The 20343-nt window shown below is 30.0% G+C and overlaps 1 protein-coding gene across 4 annotated transcripts in view; it reads right to left on the bottom strand.

Moving 5' to 3' along the window:
* Nucleotides 1-20343, bottom strand: part of LOC143226508 (uncharacterized) — a 42310-nt gene that overhangs the window by 10913 nt on the left and 11054 nt on the right. Inside the window, exons 4-12 of one of the 4 annotated variants that reach the window (XM_076457536.1) lie at nucleotides 18711-18828; nucleotides 16151-16253; nucleotides 15224-15313; nucleotides 13715-13830; nucleotides 10613-10688; nucleotides 9141-9272; nucleotides 8091-8145; nucleotides 5268-5494; nucleotides 319-454 (exon numbers count right to left, since the gene is read on the bottom strand). In XM_076457536.1, coding sequence (XP_076313651.1) covers nucleotides 319-454; nucleotides 5268-5494; nucleotides 8091-8145; nucleotides 9141-9272; nucleotides 10613-10688; nucleotides 13715-13830; nucleotides 15224-15313; nucleotides 16151-16253; nucleotides 18711-18828 — 1053 coding nt within the window. Of the gene's footprint in view, nucleotides 1-318; nucleotides 455-5267; nucleotides 5495-8090; nucleotides 8146-8369; nucleotides 8544-9140; nucleotides 9273-10612; nucleotides 10689-13714; nucleotides 13831-15223; nucleotides 15314-16150; nucleotides 16254-18710; nucleotides 18829-20343 lie in introns of those variants that run through there. The other 3 variants (XM_076457537.1, XR_013014652.1, XM_076457538.1) reach the window with 3 other exon arrangements.

The following is a 20343-nucleotide window of genomic DNA, read 5'->3' as shown; positions in this document are numbered from 1 at the left end:
AACTTTGTCTGCCATGTTAAGTTTTGTAAGCAGAGAGAAGAAAGATGTTTTTGTAAATAAATATAAATAATAATGTATTTTAATAACATCAAACAAATAAATCATAGTAAATAGTATATAAATAAACTATCTTGGGTAAATAAAACAACACTGGTGAGCTTAAGTAATGTATTTCCTTTACCTGCATTTGGTGCTTGTATGTACTGAGAATCATTTTCTGTTTCTCCAGAACCTCTTTGGTAAAACATTTACCTGTACTACCTACTTAGAAAAAAAACTACCTAACATTTACTAGTAACTAACATAATCATTGCTTACAAACTTCTTTAGTTGTCATATTAGGTGGAACAGGTAGGGTCTTGTAGCGGACGTCTCCACTGACCTCATCAGGAAACATGACCTTCAGATAACCCTGCAGGTCACAGACACTTGGTAACCGAGTTTTTCCTTCAGGCTGAAACAGAAAATATCACAAATATACACCACTCACTGACAAATATTTTAATTAATTGCAAGTTAACAAGTCATCCATGTTTTTGAAACTTAGTTGTCACTTTAGCACCATCATAACAGCAAGAAAGTGATGTATGTATTAGGGTTACTGGAAAGTAACGGTTTGTTTTTTACTTATACAGTAAAATACATTTAATATATTTGCTTTTCAATCAGTTACATAACCTCAAAATGTCCCATCTTTCAATCAACCTTTCAATTTCTCACTGATAGAAGAAAGCTTCCTCTGAGACAAAAAATTCTGCAAGAGCAGTTTTGATGCTATCACTATTTCTAAAGATTTTATTTATTACTGAGAAAGTGCTGCATAGATTTGAATACATGACAGTCTGAAGGGACAATGTCAATGTCAGATATAAAAACACTGTTTTGTTTAGGTAGGATTATTAATTAATTTTTTGTTTGTAACATTAAGACTATCAAACATTATGTTTGCGATTCATTGATGTTGAGGCTATGGAAATTTCTAGAAGATCTAATTCATAGATGCATAAATAGCTGTGACCAGATGAGCAACAATACTGTGAAAGTAAAATCATATAAAAGAGAAGTTTGGTCATAAGAAAGTTAGAAAACAAAGTTAACTGTCATGCGAGTGAATGGGCCAACAGTTTACATGTTAGAGCCATATTAACAGTTTGAAAGATAAAAGGAAAATAATTTGTCACATCAAAGGGGTGTTCTAAACTAACTGAACCTGCCTGTGTGGACTTTAATAAAAAGGCACACAATTATTGGAAGTATGAAAACGAACAGACTATTATTAGAAGTTCAGGATACAACTGCAGTAACTCAAGCTACAGTGTAATTCAATTACACACAGATATTACTGCAATAAAAATAGAGAAAAGTAGTGTGGCATGCCAACTGAATTGGCCTAAGTGGACTTTTGACAAGAAGAAGAGAACTGTATAGTATTTAAGATACAACTATAATTTCCATAGTGTAAAGAATTTTTTAGATAAGTTTAACTTGTTTCAAATATATAATTACTTTAGAAACAAACAATATATATGGTGTTCATTTATTAACAAATCACAGATACCTACTGTAAAAGAATTCTTAGCCTAACAAGAATATCTTGTTCTGAGTCATTCTTGCACAATGTGGTATCACAATGTCACATTGTAAAATGACTCCTTTTCTGTTGATCAGAGCTAGACATTTTTCAATGAGAACCTTGTGCAAACCATCCAATTGTTGACAATGAAGGTCTGCACTTGTAGTCAAAGCAAACTATGCCAACTCTGTCTTACCAAAACAACTTTCTGCAGGTGTAGACCTGACTTGGCTGTTAGAGTTGGGTTCAGGCCAGGGCTAAGCCACTGATTCTTGAACTCAGCACTAATGTAAAGAAACCCATTTTTCATCTCTTGTACTAATCTAATGAAAACATGGCTCTTTCTCATATTTGGCTATCAATGAACTGCAAATTGTTATGCACTAGATTTTGTTATCATCTGAGAGTTGAGTTTGTGGAGAACTGAAACTCTTTGTCTATTGACCTTTCCAAATAGGTTTAACTCTTTCACTGCAGAGCACATACGCCATTTTAGTTATTTTCAAATTTTTATTAAATAACTTTGCTATTACTTATGTTAAAAGAATTCACGTCAAGAGAAACATTGCATTTCAAATTTTCATACGTTTTAATTTCTTAATATGAAAGTAAATATAAAGAAAAAATAAATATTTATTGCATGTCATAAAACACTTTCTGTTGCATTCATAATTATGCCAGCCATCCAATACATGCAGTAGCTAACAAATCAGAAAAACTATACATACTGAGAAATTATAATTAAAAATAAGAACCTCTTTCATTTGCTGACATAAGTATATTTAGATAATCTAGTAGTTTTACTCCTCTCACTACTACATTCTTTCAAAACCTCTTGTCTAGTTCCATCTACTTCTGCAATATTTTAGAACCACTAGAAAGAGCAGTTACTTGTGTATGTAAATCTTGTAGTTGTTTGTAAAGAGCTTGAAGGAGAAAAATCACAATTTCACTTAAACTGTTGAAATGTGACAAGTTATTGCTCTGAAGAGAAACATGACTTTCTAAAACTCATATAAAGCTTGTTTAGACACCCAAACAAATGATAGGTGTTTTTTGTGCACTAATATAGTACATTAATTGTTTCTTCTCATATGTAGCATAAAAAATTAATATGTCTACACCCTCTGTTTAGTGTTTGTGTTTTCTTATAGCAAAGCCAGATCGGGCTATCTGCTGAACCCACCGAGGGGAATCAAACCCCTGATTTTAGCATTGTAAATCTGAAGACATACCGCTGCACTAGGGAAGGGGGCCCTCAATTTGGAAGAATAAATCAGGATTACAGTGATGCCTGAGCACAAAGTTTTGTAACCACATTAAGTACTTGAAATCTTTGTTTTACAAAGTATATTTTCTTTAACTTGTATGTTTTATGAAAGATAATTAAAATGTAATCATTTGTGAATAAATATATAGCAATAAATATGTGATATACGGAGCAACAATTTTCCTGTTTTTTTATGAAATACTGGTGTTATAGTTAGAGAGTGCTTGACTGAATTTGAATGTTTAGAAAACAATAACCCAATCTGATGAAGAAGTATACTAAAAGAAATAAAATTTCACAACCATATCCACCAATAAAATCATTGTACACCTACACAGTTAGTTGCTGAATTTCTACCATCCCAGAAGTATTATCAGTATTATAAGAGTTACAATGTTTATTGTATCAGCAACATATAATAAATATTTTGACAGATTCAAAGTGCAGACTTATTGTTCTGGAAAATTCTTATTACAAACACTTTAGGATACATGTACAAGCTAATAAATTCCAACTTCTGTTCTTGACATAAACGTTTTCACAGATCCAAAGTGCAATGTGATTACTGAAGTTAAATTTCCTAGTAAGCACTAAGATATATAATCTGATACATTAAACATACTATTCTCGAAGCAGGAGTCAAGTAAGCCAACTCTTTGTGCATGTTTCATTGCTTTCAAAGCTATGGTATTCCAGTGCCACGTAAACAGTCTACCAACAAAACTGTGATTTATTTCCTTACTTTTAGTGGGTTTCTAGTACAGTTGTAGACAGCAATATTCACACAAAAAATAAATGTGAAATGCTTAGCAGTTGAAACTCTCAAGTACTTTGAAATTTCATAAACAATAATGAAGAAAAGAAGGCATAGCTGTTCATTTCATTTCTAACTTTCAGCTTTTTCTCATACTTTGATAACTTGAGTACTAGTTGAAGAATAAAATATATTCTTAGTGTAGAGATAATAAGAAATAAAATACAGTTTTATATTTACTTAGGTTTTAGTGATTACAAAAATGAAAACAGATTTTTGGACTAGCAAAAAACAAAACAAATTATTCATGAACAAACTGTTACCAAAAATACTTCATTAAAAGTAATAAATTATTTTTTCCTACAAATAATATCTAATGTTTACTAAAAGCCTGCCAAATTTTGTGGATATACATATACTGTATTACGTTATAATATTAAAACTACATACAATAAAGATGGTCACATGGTCAGTCTCTGGGACTGAACTCAAATTGGAAGAACTATGTTCTCCAATGCTAGACCAAGAAGAAATGAGTTGATGGTTTTTACGAGGGTCTGACTCAGTCTTTCATTTCAGGAGGTCATTTTTTAACCCTACTGGTCTCCCTAAACAACAGTAATCAGAGAGACTGAAATCACCTGATCTAAATTCTCTGAGCCAGAGATGGTGTTTGAAAACACTCAAAGAATCTTTCTAAACCTCACAAATATTTTTGTTTCCTCTGTTGCCTTGTTACCTTTACAAAACTCAAAGAATATGCAATGTCAAAAGGTGATTCTTGTTAGGAATGTAGACTAATATTTTTCTGATTAAAGCAAAGCAATTTTTTTAACAGAAAATTGATGAATAAAGAAGGGTGTTTTTACCAGTGAAATGAAAGTCATCTGTAAACAAAAGAAAGCACATAATTTGGTAACAAAAATGTCATTACTTTCTGGTACCCCCCCCTAATACACATGTAGCAATAACTCCTCATGCCACTTTCAAGCCATGAAACCTAAATAACACACAATGAGTTGCAAACAGAAAAACAAAAGACTAAAATATATGTTTATTAAAGTAGTTTATACAAAAACAAAATAAAGCAAAAATTTTGTGTTGAAATACCACAAACTAGTTTCTGTTTAACATATTCCTCAAATGTTCATATGAGACCTTCTATTTCTTCTAATTATACCATTTCAAACACTTTAACAGTTTATAATATTTACAGTTTTCAACTCACTAAAATGAATCTGCTGTATTATTATTTCTTTATCTGCTTAAAAATTGTTAAAATAAAAAATGAATGGATTATAATAAAGTAAATTACCACACATAAAATACAGAAACAAACCTACAATAAAAAACAACACTAGGTTAAAATATAAAGACAACTGTAAATAATCAAAACTTACATTTCTACATTTATATTCACTTTCAAATCAAAATATAAACACATTCAATGATAGTTTCTTAAATGTTTTAGAAGTGTTATTAGTGCCCATTCTTTTGTAATAAAGATCTCATGTCGAACTTCTACGCACTGTTCTAATCACTTCATAGAGTTGCTTAGCCATAACCAAATCTCCTATTAATCTAACATCTGAAACTGTGTATAACTGTTAACCAAGATTACAACATATACAGCTGAACATTTTAAGTCAGATAAAGGAAGAGTTCCTCACCTGTTTCAGCAGAGTGAAAAGTGGATGTACAGGTTTCCTTGCAATATTCATGGACTCTAAATATAACTGTTTCAGAGTATGGACAGCACTGCTGAGGGAGATCAAATAATATCCACCCTCTCCTAAATGCCATGAACTGTGTAGTAAACCCCACATGTAATCAAATTCTATCTCAGCTGAGATAAGCTCGCATTGAGCAAGAACATAGACAAGTACTGGAATGAAGTCTAATAGAAACAGAATGAAAGAAAATCTTAGGAATATTTTTCTATTCTTCAGATTATTTTTCTAAGAACTCATAGATTCTATCCCCGTAAAAAAAGATGTTGAATTAATATTATTTTTTATATTCCTGCAAAAAACACAATGTTTATTAGTTACTTATTTGATACTTTGTTTTTAGTAAAGACACTAAGGTTACTTCTTAACTCAATCATTAAACTACATATATGCAACTTCTTTTGAAAGTAAAAGTAATTTTCTTGCTGGTATTTTATATTCACAGCTATATTGGTACTATCACGAACAAAAGCAATGTCCTTAACTTTACGTCACAGTTAAAATGTTTAGATACTTCGAATTCACTACTCGGCTGTAAGTTGCTTAATTCTTAAGAACTCGAGTATGTCAAACTGACACATCAATCATGATGTTTGCTTTAATGCATTGCAAAACACTTCACAATCATTTGAAACCCGAGATAAACTTTCTACATGTTTTGTAACTTCTGCAAGATAAAATCTTATTTTTTATATGCCACATTTCTTAGAATTATCAACTTTAAAAATTGAAGAATTTTGTGATTTCTTTTTTTTTTATCCAAAATGCTTACTTTTATTGTAGGTTTTAATTTATGATTTTGAAGTCTTACTAAATTATTGTAGAGATTTCTAATGTAAATTTAATGTGTTTGTACAACACTTGTACCAAAACTATGATGTTCAAACTGATGCTACTTTGTTCAAAACTATTTCTAAATTCCATACAGAGGGCTACAATTGCAACATTATACTGAGAAAATATTCAGGAAATTAATGCACAAATAATTTTGTTTAGGGCACACTGAAATCAGCCCCATGTCGAAATTTTCAAACTTTTACAGATAAAATGAAGAGAAAAATGTTTTTAACAAATGAATTTCAACTCTGAAGTATCGAAAAACATGTGGACCAATTACAAAATTTATTTCTATAAATTTCATGATTCAATGGTGCAACTGTGTTCTTGGGCAACAAGTACAGCTCACCAGGCATCAAAAGGCTAAAATTATTCAGTATTATTTTGTATGTTAAGCTTGCATTCTTCAGATATTGACATAATGTGAAGTAATCTAACAACTATTTGGCATCTTGGTTAACGTCCTATAAACATTTGGATTTTAAACAGTTTTAAACAGCAACAGCTCACTCACAATGGTCACTTCTGTCACTCATATCTAACTAAACCGAGTTTAACTCAGTAGAAGAAACCAATTGCTACTCTTATTGTCTATGTGGTGCTTTATACCAGATTATAGTCAATAAATTTCACCTCATTAAATCTATTGAATTTAAACAACCATAATATTAACATTATTATCACACATTAAACACACAAGATAAAAAACATTAATCATACACTTTAAATCAAAAGGATTAAGTAAAGAAATATCCTGCAATTGAAAGACTGACTTGTGTGAGGATATTTCATGTCTGTTTAACATTAGGGTCAAGTGTGAATTTCCACTATGATATTTCACATCTTTACTTAATATTGTTTCTTTACAAAACAAAATCCACTACCACATTCTAAATTAATTAAAGATGTTAACTGTATTGTCACCCTTAAATCCAAGTTTGTTTACACTAATCTCACAGTTAAATGAGCAATACCATTAAAAACAATTGTTAAAAAATCATGATAATTAAGATAGGATCTTTGACTTAGCTTTGCACTGTTAATTTTCACATCAACATTTAAAGTAGACACCTTGTACAAAACATTTTATTAGCTACAATTATTTCTGTATCAGACCAACTAGACTGATGTTTCCTTGGTGAGAATTTTTATAATCTAAAAACAATAAACTATACATATTAATATCATACACATTTAAGAAACTGAATGTCTTATATTTGAAATATAACATTTTTTTTTCATATTCACTTAATTTTTTATAGATGTAGTTTGTTGCTTCAGTAAATCTTTGTTTTTTCCTTCTGATATCTAGAGGAACTGAAAACAGCTCATCCTGCTTTGAAATGTTTGGATTATGGTGATGAATTTATTATTATTCTCAATAAAAAAACAAATAATAGTTCAAGACTTAATCATGTCATTCTATATTTAAATAAATGTACTTTAGAATAGTTAAATATGAGACCTTATAGCACTTAACTTTACTAGTCATTCACTGGACTGTATTTTTACCATTTCACTTTAATAAGACTTTCATTAGACTGCTCTTTTAACACAGTAGCAGAGCTGCTTTATATTCTTGTAGCATTAACACATAGTTAAGATATTCAATGAATTCTTCTTTTAATGCTTATCTTTAGTAGTTATTTACTAGATTATTCTTTTAGTATTTTATTACAATTTATGTATTGGATTGTTCATTAAGCACACAACTTTATCAGTTAATTGCAGAACTATTCTTAAAGCACTTATAATACAACTTCAAAAATTAAATGTTCATAACTCTTGAAATTTATGCAAGATCCATGATTTTTGCTGATCAAGCCAGCATGACTTATTGGTGTCAACCTAATTATACACACTTACACAGTTCTTCATGTACTTAAAAACAAAATTCTGCAAATAATAGAAATAAATCTTATTTACCATCAGCACCTATAGAAGTATGCTCTTTCCTTTGGGTACTTCCAGTATCATGCACCTGTCGAAAATGTCAAGTAACTCTTAACTAATATTGGTGATACTTGTGTGTATATATACAGACACCACAAATATATACAGGCCACTGGTTATAAAAATAATGGAAACCTAACAAGCCTGTATATAGTTGAACACAAGTACAAATTTCCCAACATTTACAAACTAATTGCTTCGTTAAAAAGAAATATATTAAATATTGAAAAAAAAAGTACAGTATATACATACACAATAAAGTTGTACAACATCCAGGAAACACGAAGTTCATTGAAGGTATTTTTACTAAAATCATTCAGCACTGTTTAACTACCTTATTATAATTAATTATCAGCTTCAATAACTACGAGTTGTTAGTACGTATACAGCACTGCAGTTGAGCTTGACTGCCATATGTCCAGCATCCTGGAGATATTTTTGGGAAAGAAAAGGCAAACTTAATTTTTTTTATTTTTATGTACTTCTAAGTTTGAAAGTAGTAACAGACTAAGACTTTTGTCATAAAAACCTAGAGCAAAATTTAATTTTATATTTATGAAAATATAAACATTACACTTTGTTGAAACCCTATTTCACATGACATTCAAGACTTCATTTTAACAAAACAATATAATGAGTTATGTGGTTCAAGTTTATCACACAATCTTTTTTATAAATTTTCAACATTTCTTGATTTTGCTAAAAGATGGTAGGGTATCATTATTTTTCCAAATACCCTAACAGTGTAGACATAAATCATCTCATCTGTAATCACAAAAATATAAATCATAGTTCTTATCACAGGATTTACATTTCTAAACTTCAAGGACATGTTATCAAACATCGTCTAATCAATCAATCAACAAAAGATTCAGTTCTTAACCCTACTTTGTCTTGTTGAATCAGTAATGACACTACCAATATAAAATTCAAACTGCCTTAAAGGTGTTGAAGGAATGAAATTTTTCGTTCTTAAGAAGTCCTTCCCGATGAAACTGTACAATCTACAGACAATGAACTTACATTATTGCACACAAAGGACATTGCTCTTAACAGACTCTCAAGTTTCTTCAAAGGAGAGTGTTCATCTTCCATTTGTTTAAAATATGTCTTTACAACAACAAGACAGCCCGAGTCTGGTGGTTCCAGTTCCTTCTAAAAATAGAGTCCAGTATTTTATATAGACAATTAAATATTTTAAACTTCTATTAAATATTTATAAAATCATGAATCATATGTCTTTTGTACATTAAATATATCAAATCAAATAATATACTGCAGAAAACACATTTTTGAAATTTCAGAAAGTGTTCCACATTTCTTTACATGCAAGATAGTGGCATAAAAAATGCAAAAACTCTTCACAAGTATTGACTACATATACTCATACATTGACATAACACAGTCTTATTTTCTGATACTCAACAGTTTCTAGTTATTAAAACACTTAAATTTGTCTGTCAAGATACAGGTTTACATAACTTACTTTTTAAGTTTCATCAAAAGTAATACAAAGTTAAAACTACAGTTTTATACTCTTAACATGCAGGGTTAAATTCATCAAAGGTCATACAACAAATACAATTTTTGTTATCGTTTTATGAGCATTTCAATTTATATATATATATTTAATATGACCCTTCCAACACCATAGATGATGACTCCAATCTAAAAATGTAATAAAAGTTTTAAATAATAGCCACTTTGAAGCACTTTACTTTCATAGTAATTATTCTATGAAAGTAAAAAGAAAACAAGAAAAACTTCACATAAGTAATTTTGTGTGGTCTTATTTATTGCAATAAATAATATTCTTGTTGAAAATATTGCTCTGTTAGATGTCAGGTAAGTTTAAAAGAGAATATCTGTGCACATATGAATGCCCTCACTGAGACTATCTTGTAGATCTCAGTTTGGAAATCACTGCTTTATATAATGCTATATATACTTTAATTTTGATTGCTTTTATATCTTAATATTAAAACACAAAATATCCTAAGAATTACAATTTATCACTGAATAAAAAATATTAAATGTTAAGCATGATATATCCAGTGGCTAGAAGTTAGAAATTAACTAGAAAGAAATATTTTATGAGTGCTTTAATCCATAAGCACAGACAACGAGAGGCATTTCTCAAAGATTTATATGTTTCTAAATATCACACTACAGGATTATATAGATTAGCCATTGATGTGTTAAAAATAAAACACCAAAATATGTATCTCTCAGTGCTGTAATTATTGAATGTAAGAGTAGGATACACACTCCATTGAAACATTCAATTATTTAGTGTTTCCAATTTTATACTCCAAAGGTGCAAGTTTTATTTTAGAATATCTAATACCACATCATGAAGCTTACTACAGATCTATCACAGTATTCCTCTGACTCATTGAAAGTTCTTATATTTTTTTTCTTTCCATAATCCTAAGCCTTCTTGATTTGACAATTTTTTTAAAATAACTTATAAAAAGAGAAGTCGTTCTTCCTACCCGAATTCCAACATCCCGGGAAGTCTTACTTTTAGCATATTTTATACCTTCCTTTAGTGAAAATAATGAATTATCCCTGTAAATAACAAAAATAAATGACAAAATATAAAATAAAAATAAAAAACCCTTAAGAATCTGAATTATCAGCCTGCCTACTTAAAATATATTACTTATTAACAAAACAAAAATAATGGCATAAGATACAGAATCACTGAAAAATAAATAAATCCCTTAAGAATATGGATTATCAGCCTACTTACTTAAAATATACTACTTATTAATATCTTATAACAAACACCAAACAATTTGTATTATACTACATTCATTATGAACAGACTGTGGTAAGAGAAAAATCTGAAGATGGAAGGTTCTTAAATCACATTTTTTAAAAACTCTTGAAGTAAAATTATTAACACACAAAAAGAAAATTTGCAACTGACTATAGGTTATCCTATGATATGAAATTATTACAGAATCAAACTAGGGGGAAAATTCTTGCTTCCTTTCCAAAACATTTTTTTGGTTATGGCACCTTACATTTGAATACCCAAAATTTATCAAATGTAAAAACAGTGCTGTGTATTTAAATCCGTTAAAAACCTGTCTGAAGTACTCACATATGAGATTAGGTACACTGTGTTCTGAATGAACCTGATGGTTGGTCAGAAAGCATAAAGTTTCACTGACTGCAAAATTAAACCTATTCCAAAACACAATGTCCACCAAACACCTCTTGTAAAAAGGACAATAAGTCATATGGTCTGATCAAAAATCACAAACCAATCAACTTATCTAATAGAAACAATTAGATCTAGCAATGTTTTCAAAACCTGGGTAGTGGGAACATGTACTATAACTTAGTGATACTGTTCTCAGGTCCCTACTCAACAAAAGAACAATACTGATATTCTAATTGTCTGTAAATACATAAAGAAATTCACACACAAATACTGCTATCTGAGATGGGCTCTGAGGAATTAGAGATCAAATCCAAAAACACCTTTCCCTTGCAAAGCACAGTACTGTCTGCATCCACTATTTTCTTATGTATATGACAATGTTGTCCATACTAATTTAATTTTTGCATAGTTTGATGTTTAAGAGTCTTCCAAAGCAATCTCTCTCACACGCACACAAGTTTATCTTTTAATTACATAGATAACTTTCTCAGTTCAAATATCACTTAATTCCAATAAGACCTGTAGTTGTTTGATTTCTCCAAAGTTCACAAAAGGATAATTAACCCTTTCAGTGTGGGATTACACAATTTGCATCACTTTGACTGTGAAAGCAGATGTATGCAAAGAAACACATGGTAACTCTAAACATTCTTCACAAAAACCTAGTAAAATTTGTTACAGTTTATAATTATTATGTTATTATGTTACTGATTATAAATATAATCAGTGTGGGATTACACAATTTGCATCACTTTGACTGTGAAAGCAGATGTATGCAAAGAAACACATGGTAACTCTAAACATTCTTCACAAAAACCTAGTAAAAATTTGTTACAGTTTATAATTATTTTGTAAACAAAGAATAACATTATAATAATTACATCTTCAAAATAAAAATGTTATTTATATATACTAGTTATCTGCACACAAACTGTTAAAATAGTTCAAGCGCAAGATGATTTTCATTTTAAGTACAAAACTACTTTTCTTTATCTTATAGTTTTGATATTTCATTTGAATAATCTCTAGAACCTACTAAATGAATATCAAAAGTTTTTACAGTAAATGTCTATATTTTATTTTTCACTTTCTCTATTATACCACGAACTAGCTATCATCATCAACATGCAATGAAATAATCAAAATTAGGAAATAGAAAAAAACACATACCTTAGAATTTTTTGTAAGGTATCTTTAAAGATTATATTAGTAATTTCAAGTTGTTTCCTTTACACATATAGTTAATTTTTAATGTTTTATTTTCCTTTTCTGTCCTTCCATTTATTCTTCATCTTAACACAAGTCAACAGTGCTCTCAAAGCAAATTAAAGTGTTTCTGGCAGACACAAAACCCTTCAGCAAAATTTTAATATACCACATAATATCATAAGCCTTGAAACATGATGCAAAGTATATTTAAAAAATTTGCAAGCTTTTTACTTTGCATTTTAGAACATAAATATTACCTAAAAACAATTTAAACCGTATATCTAACATATTTTGGTAAGAAACAAGTACAGTCAGTTACCTGTATTCTAAAGTTGTGTACCAAATTCAAAATAGCCATAGTTAAATTATAGCATAAAATGAGCTCTTTCTAATAACTATATTTGTGCATGTAACATCTACAAAACTAAAACAAATCTGTTAAAACTAAATGTAGTACCTATTAGTGGTTGTAAACATTTATTACTTGTTTCAACTGCAGTCATTCAGAGAACTTTGAAACATACAAGTTAAAAGGATATGTAAGCATCTTAGAGGTTTACACAACTAACAGTATATTACTGAAGATACAGAAAGCCAAGTAGAGAATTTTCATAGCTCGTTGGTCACATAATGTTACATCTGAAGCGTTTAGTAGTTTTTAAAGGTTTGCTTTCAAATAAAGGACTTAAATCTTAGATGTATAAAACTTCAAATCATAACATACATTAAAATGCTAATTTAATTCACATAAATTGAAAGTAAAGGTGTTTAATTTACTTGTTAATGTAATATGATAACTTGTGCAGAAGTGTTTAAAGGGTTAATATCTGATGCTGCCCAGTGATACACAGGTTTGACTTTATACATTCCAAGTATGAATCTCATTTCCACTAACTCTGAAGCCTATTTGAATTTTCTAGGTCACTTGAGAATACTGAAACAGCAATTAATATTTGTACATTGCTTACACATTGCAAGTATATAACAAATAAATATTGTAATTTTTAACAACAACAAAAAGTTGCATTGTTTGATTTACAAATTTTGATAGTGGCTACTTACAAAAGTATATGTCTATAGCTACTAATTCTAACACTGATTACTAGGTATTTTAACAGATCCTAATAACCATAACTACAAATTTTTTCACACTAATAAAACCAGTAATTAGCAAAAGCTTAGGTCTTTATTTTATCAATTTATAAGTTCTCACCTTGAATGTTTATGATTTAAAATGAAATATATATCATCCTTCAATGGTTTGATCACCAGCTCATGAAGAGTTTCCTCTATTATCAAATCCATATTCAAAAACTTGTTTGCTTGTAGCTAAGTAGAAATGTAATTCAACATCACAACCTTACATTTAATGTTTGGGTCACATGAAAGTAAATGACATATATAAAAATGTCATTTGGTAAGCTGATTTTTTTCCAAAATTAAATGCAAAAAATAAAAATATCTTCAGAACAACATATTTTTTGTTCTCAAATTAGCTGCTATGGTTAATACTGCATTTTAAAAAAACATTACGAGAAAGTAACCTGATTATTTTCCACTCTTTAAAATCCTAATATTTCTGCTAATACATAATGACATACTAACTGTTTTACCCTGACTGGCACATCTTGCACTGTTATGTATGTTCACTATTGTTGAGAACATTCACATATTGTGCATTATTGTTAAGAACAATGAACTTTGCAAGAACATTGTTAAAAATGTTTATATACATTTCACATTACTGTTAAAAATGTTCAGATGCTGTGCATTGTTGACAAGAAGTTTCACACTGTCTACTGTTGTGACAAAAAAAAATCAAAGATATCCTCTATCTATCTGAAAATAATATATTCATTTTTAGCATGTATCAATTACTGTTTTATATTTCAAACATATTAATTTATTGACACTCAAAAGTAAACTAACCAAAGCAGCAAAAATTCAAACACTAAATTCCTGTGTTATTTTCTGTTGTTAGCAACTGTAGTAGCAGAAATAACTAAGTGTTAGTAAATCTTGAATATTAGGTACTTAAGCACTGTATTCATGGCAATATAAAACACATGTACACAAGATGATGCACATTTTCAAACAAACTGACATACAAACTAGTTTATTTCAGTTTAATAATGAATATATAAATAAATGTATAATAATCAACCACGTTTTTAATATAAGTCATTGTGTATTTCAGACCTTTCACTCAATACCAGTCAGATGAGTGACATTATTCATAGACTAAGTTGGAACTGTTTGTAAGAGTCAAGTATGAGACAACAAATTTTAAAGTGTAGAACTCATGTAAAGCGGTAAAACATGACACTCTTTTATAATGTGTGAGTGATATAACATCACAATGACTAATAATAATTAAAACAAATTTCTTTGGCAGTAGCTTACAATAAGCAAAGGTGTATATCCTCTTCTAACTATAAATTTCTACCAGTTAATGGAAAATAATGTAGTCCAAGTTAGTAATAGTTTTACAGTTAATTAGCATCATATTTCAACTGTGTCAAAACAAAAGTTGATAGTTATAATTCACTCATAAGAATTATGCATTTAGGACCTTTAAAACCTCAATCTTAAAATCATCTGAGACCTAATGACCAACTTTCAAAAGGTGAATTTGCCTAAGATTGTTTTGTTTATCCAACATCATGCAAATATTACACATGCAACAATTATTGTCTGTGTACTTAAGACTTTTTTCTCTTACCTTGCCTCGTTCTTGCATTATTATTTCAGCAAACATTCCTTCCCCATTCTTCATTAGAAAGTTACTCAAGCCACTCATGAATTGTCTGATCTATGAGATGAAAATGTGAAAACAATATCAAAGCTTACTCTAAATGACTAATTTTAACCTTATGTTCATCCATTTACATTTGTAACTTAATGATGCTTAAATCATTTGTGGAAAGAGGATTTGTTGTTTTGAATTTTGCACAAAGCTACATGAGGGCTATCTGTGCTAGCTGTCCCTAATTTAGCAGTGTGGGACTAGAAAAAAGGCAGCTAGTCATTACCACCCACTTCCAACTCTTAACCTACTCTTTTATTAATGAATAGTGGGATTGACTGTCAAATTATAATGCCCCCACAGCTGAAAGGGCGAGAATGTTTGGTGTGAGGGGGATTCAAACCCAAAACCCTCAGATTACAAGTTGAATGCCTTAACCCACCTGGCCATGCTGGGCCATTTGTGGAAAGAGCATATGGTGAACAACAAGAAAACAATTAAAACCAAGTTTTTGGTATTATTATTTTGGTAAATTTTGTTTGTAAATTTACCAATTCACATATACATATACCTCACTGGAAACTGAAAATTGTTATTTACATACATAAAAACATTATTTACCATACACAGACTGATTTTAAAAAATTATAAATAAATAACAATGAAGCTAGGTTTAATGAAATACAGATGCAATGTACAAAACTGGTACCACAATCATGGAAGTAAACCTATCTAAGTATTTTCTAATCAAATTAATTGAACGTTTCTAAAAAAGGAAAAAGTTCACAATTACCAAATCTACAATTCAAAACAAAACTGCCTTAAGTTTTTTTATGACCACAATAAACTTATTCATGATTAACAAATACATGTACAACTTTTATGCAAACTTAATGCTCTTACACGTTTCAGATAATCTTCTGGATTTACTTGTTGGCTTTCTTTAGTACATTTTATGAAGCTGTCAATCTTCTTGGCAAAAAATGTGCTACTATCGTTAGCTAAGCTACGAGAGAGAAAAGGCAGTAAATATAACTGCTTCAGTAATCTTACACAAAGCAAAGTGTCTAACTTAAATATGTTTAAATCTGGATCAGTAAGAAAACAAAATAAGATCATTAAAAATGGAAACTAGATTCAAAGAACAAAAAAAAAAGAAAAACCACCTTCACACATTTCTGAACACTGCAAAACAAATAAACACAACATAACCATATAAAACTCCCAGATACTAAGTAGGGAAACAAATAAAAAACAAACACAAAATCAAAGAAGCCCTGCTTATACAGCAACTAAAACCAAAATTAAATCAATACAAAGGAACACCTTTATACATATACTAATTAATAACCTGACATCCAACTGCAATGTCCCCTATAATCTCGTACCCATTTATACTCCCATCCTTATGGCATGCCTGGCAATAATTAATAGCAAACTTTCTCTTTGTTAACCTGAAGATAACCTAGGAAGGTTGAAGCATTGTTCTCTGCTTATTAATAAGTGTTAATACCCATACCAAACATTCTGACACATTTTTACGTTTCAGTACACAAACTTTATTTGGTAACTCCTTATTAAACATTTACCTCATGAAATGGCTTTACTAGAAAGCTCTGTAAGTTCCTTTATTATAAAATATTTTTCCTGCATTATTCCCATGTTTCTGTCCATCCCACATGGTCACCTTGAAAATAGAGGCCAGTCTTCACATGTGTATGATTTGATTATCTTAAACAACATTGTTTCTTAGTTTACTTATTCAAACCATTACTTTAACAGTGTCATTATGTAAACAATAGAATTTTAAATGATTCATGCTGGAGTAAGAATGGAACAGAAGTGTGAACCCCTGCTGCTTGTCACTTGATTGTAACTTTAGAAATAAAATTAAAGTTCCAGTATGTAAAGAAATGAAAGAAAAGTTTTATATTAAAATTGCTTATTTTGAGCATTTATTTGACTTTCCAACACCTTCAATTATATTGTTGATTGGTGGTTTTTTTTTTGTAGATATGAAAACATATTTCAACACAAGAAGTGCTTTAATAAAAATAACTTTCTTTCCCGAGTAGCAGTAAATTGAATTTTATGATCTTCAGTGGTGAGTTAATGAAAAACATTATTCCTTCACAAAGGTAACATTTGAGGTTTTCTACATTCTCTTGGACATTGCTAACAAATGCCCTTTCATTGAACTATTAGAAGAATGTTTAACAGCACATTTTCTGAGGGCTTGTAAATTTGTTGTAGACAAACCTTGCATTAACAAACTATTAAAAATTTAGATTTTTTTTTTTTGGGGGTGGGGGGAAGGAACAACTGATTACCATGTCTTCCACAAATACAATATTTAAGTAGTGATGTTAAGTCATCAAGCATATCTAACATACATCTGTCTGGGCCAGAGTATGCATTTTAAGCCTTGTTATATCATTAGAAAGCAGTTTCTTGATAACTTTAGAAACTTACATATAAAAATTGAATGTCACCTGACATAGAAACATCACATTCTGCACAACTGTGATTTATTTACCTTAACGGTTAACCCAAAAACTATTTTACAGAAACTTAGGAACACTTGTGGATAACACTTTGTACAGCTATGCTCTTTACCGTAACAGTTACCCCACAAACTACCTCATAGATATAGATTAGCAAAAAGATATCACTTTGTTTGACTAGGATTTCAGGTTCACTTGAACTATTTAAATAATAAATATGTTGTGAAATATGCAAGCATATCTGAGTTGACGTATCATCACAAACATTGGCTTTTGTGTGTGAATTCCATACAGGTGAAACGGACTAACCAGCTACTGTCCTAATATTGCTTTCATACAGTTTTTCTTAAAATTCCATAATGTACAATCAATAGTGTCATTTCTATCTTCTTATGAGTAAATCAATTGTAATGTCATGGAAACAGAAAAAATATTAAGCTTTATCAGGGCAATTACACAATCCTACCTTACATTTTTTCTTGCTTTTTGAATCTGTAAAGAACCTCCCTCACCTTTTTTTTTTCTTTAAAAATCATGGTTTACAAATTCTAAAATAACTTGAAATCACCCTCAGAAACAGAAAAGCTCGGTAACTGTATATTCAATATCTGCTCTACATTTAACAAAATTCATCAACTCAGTTACCCCACTACCACATGCAATTTATTAATTTCACTGAAACAATACTCAAAATGATTAACATAGAAACTATAACTTTAATACAACTTACTGACAAACACCAAGAAACAAAAATTGTGTTTAACCCACAAATACTGAAGTTGGCACAAACAGTTTAGAAAAATTATGTTTTCATCTCACTCAATCTTCCTAAATACCAACAAGTTTTACAAATGCAACAACTGCAAATAGTTAAAGAATATTTAGAATTACTCATCATAAGTATTTAAAGTAGATAAATTTAATTTTTTATACATGGTATACAATTTAATACAACTAACAATTTTCTCAAGTACATGATAAGAAAGTTTTGGCATGCAAGAGAGCACCTGAAAATATAGTTTCTAATAGTTTCATCTTGTGGTGTATGGATATTCCATGGTGCAGTTGTTATATGACCTGTTAAGAGAAAAAATAAAATTTTCCATTTAAAATTTATAAAACAAAATTCCACCATCAGTAAAAAGACACACACAAAAAAGCTAAACTGATGCTTGTGGTTTGACTTGTTAATATCCAATTTATTCCATTGAATGTACATAAATTATTAGGCCTACATATTAACTTCAGAATTATCAAAGGGGTCCATAACAATTTATTACACTGAATGTATACAAGTTATGTGACATACATATTAACTTCAGAATTATCAAAGGGGTCCATAACAATTTATTACACTGAATGTATATAAGTTATGTGACCTACATATTAACTTCAGAATTATCAAAGAGGTCCATAACAATTTATTACACTGAATGTATATAAGTTATGTGACCTACATATTAACTTCAGAATTACAAAGAGGTCCATAACAATTTATTACACTGAATGTATATAAGTTATGTGACCTACATATTAACTTCAGAATTATCAAAGAGGTCTATCACCTTATTCAACATTTTTCTAAATTATTTACACACCAAACCATGGGTTCATAATTTTGTTGGTCACAACATTCCTAACAACAGGAGCACATAAATAAGATTGCAGATAAATACCATTGCAATAATTTCCGAGACATGTAGATCCAGAATTGTTGAAAACTACTTGTTTTGTTTTGGAATTTCGCACAAAGCTACTCGAGGGCTATCTGTGCTAGCCGTCCCTAATTTAGCAGTGTAAGACTAGAGGGAAGGCAGCTAGTCCTCACCGCCCACTGCCAACTCTTGGGCTACTCTTTTACCAATGAATAGTGGGATTGACCGTCACATTATAACGCCCCCACGGCTGGGAGGGCGAGCATGTTTGGCACTATGCGGATGCAAACCTGTGACCCTCAGATTACGAGTCACATGCCTTAACGCACTTGGCCATGCCGGGCCTTGAAAACTACTTGCAGAGAAAGCTACATGAACACATGTAACACTTTAACACAGAAAAAAAAAACTAAAGTAAAAAACAATAAACTTTGTTCTGTAATAATATTATTGTTTTTGTATTTACTTACCAATAAAGTATATTTTGTTACTAGTTACAGCTTTTACAGTATGTAAAACTAGTTCTTAAAACAGGTGTGACCTTTTTAAACACTGAGTGTGGTCATTATCAAATAGATGCTTTATTGGTTGTTATTTTTGTCTCCTGCATTGTATCAAATAGAGTAACATTATGTTTCCTTATATAAGATATTTCATAAATACTATCATCATAATACCTTCACTAATATGTTTTAAAGTCAGACACAGTTGGAAGTTATCTTTAGATATTTTCAACAAAGAAATGTGTTTTCAAAATATGAACAGTATAACATTACGTTATAACTTTGGGCAAATTAATGTATGTTTTGTTTTTTAATTTCGCACAAAGCTACATGAGGGTTATCTGCGCTAGTCGTCCCTAATTTAGCAGTGTAAGACTAGAGGGAAGGCAGCTAGTCATCACCACCCACCGCCAACTCCTGGACTACTCTTTTAC

This window comes from Tachypleus tridentatus, chromosome 9 (assembly GCF_004210375.1).
Source record: "Tachypleus tridentatus isolate NWPU-2018 chromosome 9, ASM421037v1, whole genome shotgun sequence".
Taxonomy (NCBI): domain Eukaryota; kingdom Metazoa; phylum Arthropoda; class Merostomata; order Xiphosura; family Limulidae; genus Tachypleus; species Tachypleus tridentatus.
Note: the sequence above shows the minus strand (reverse complement) of the source record. Positions and strands in the feature narration are given on the sequence as shown.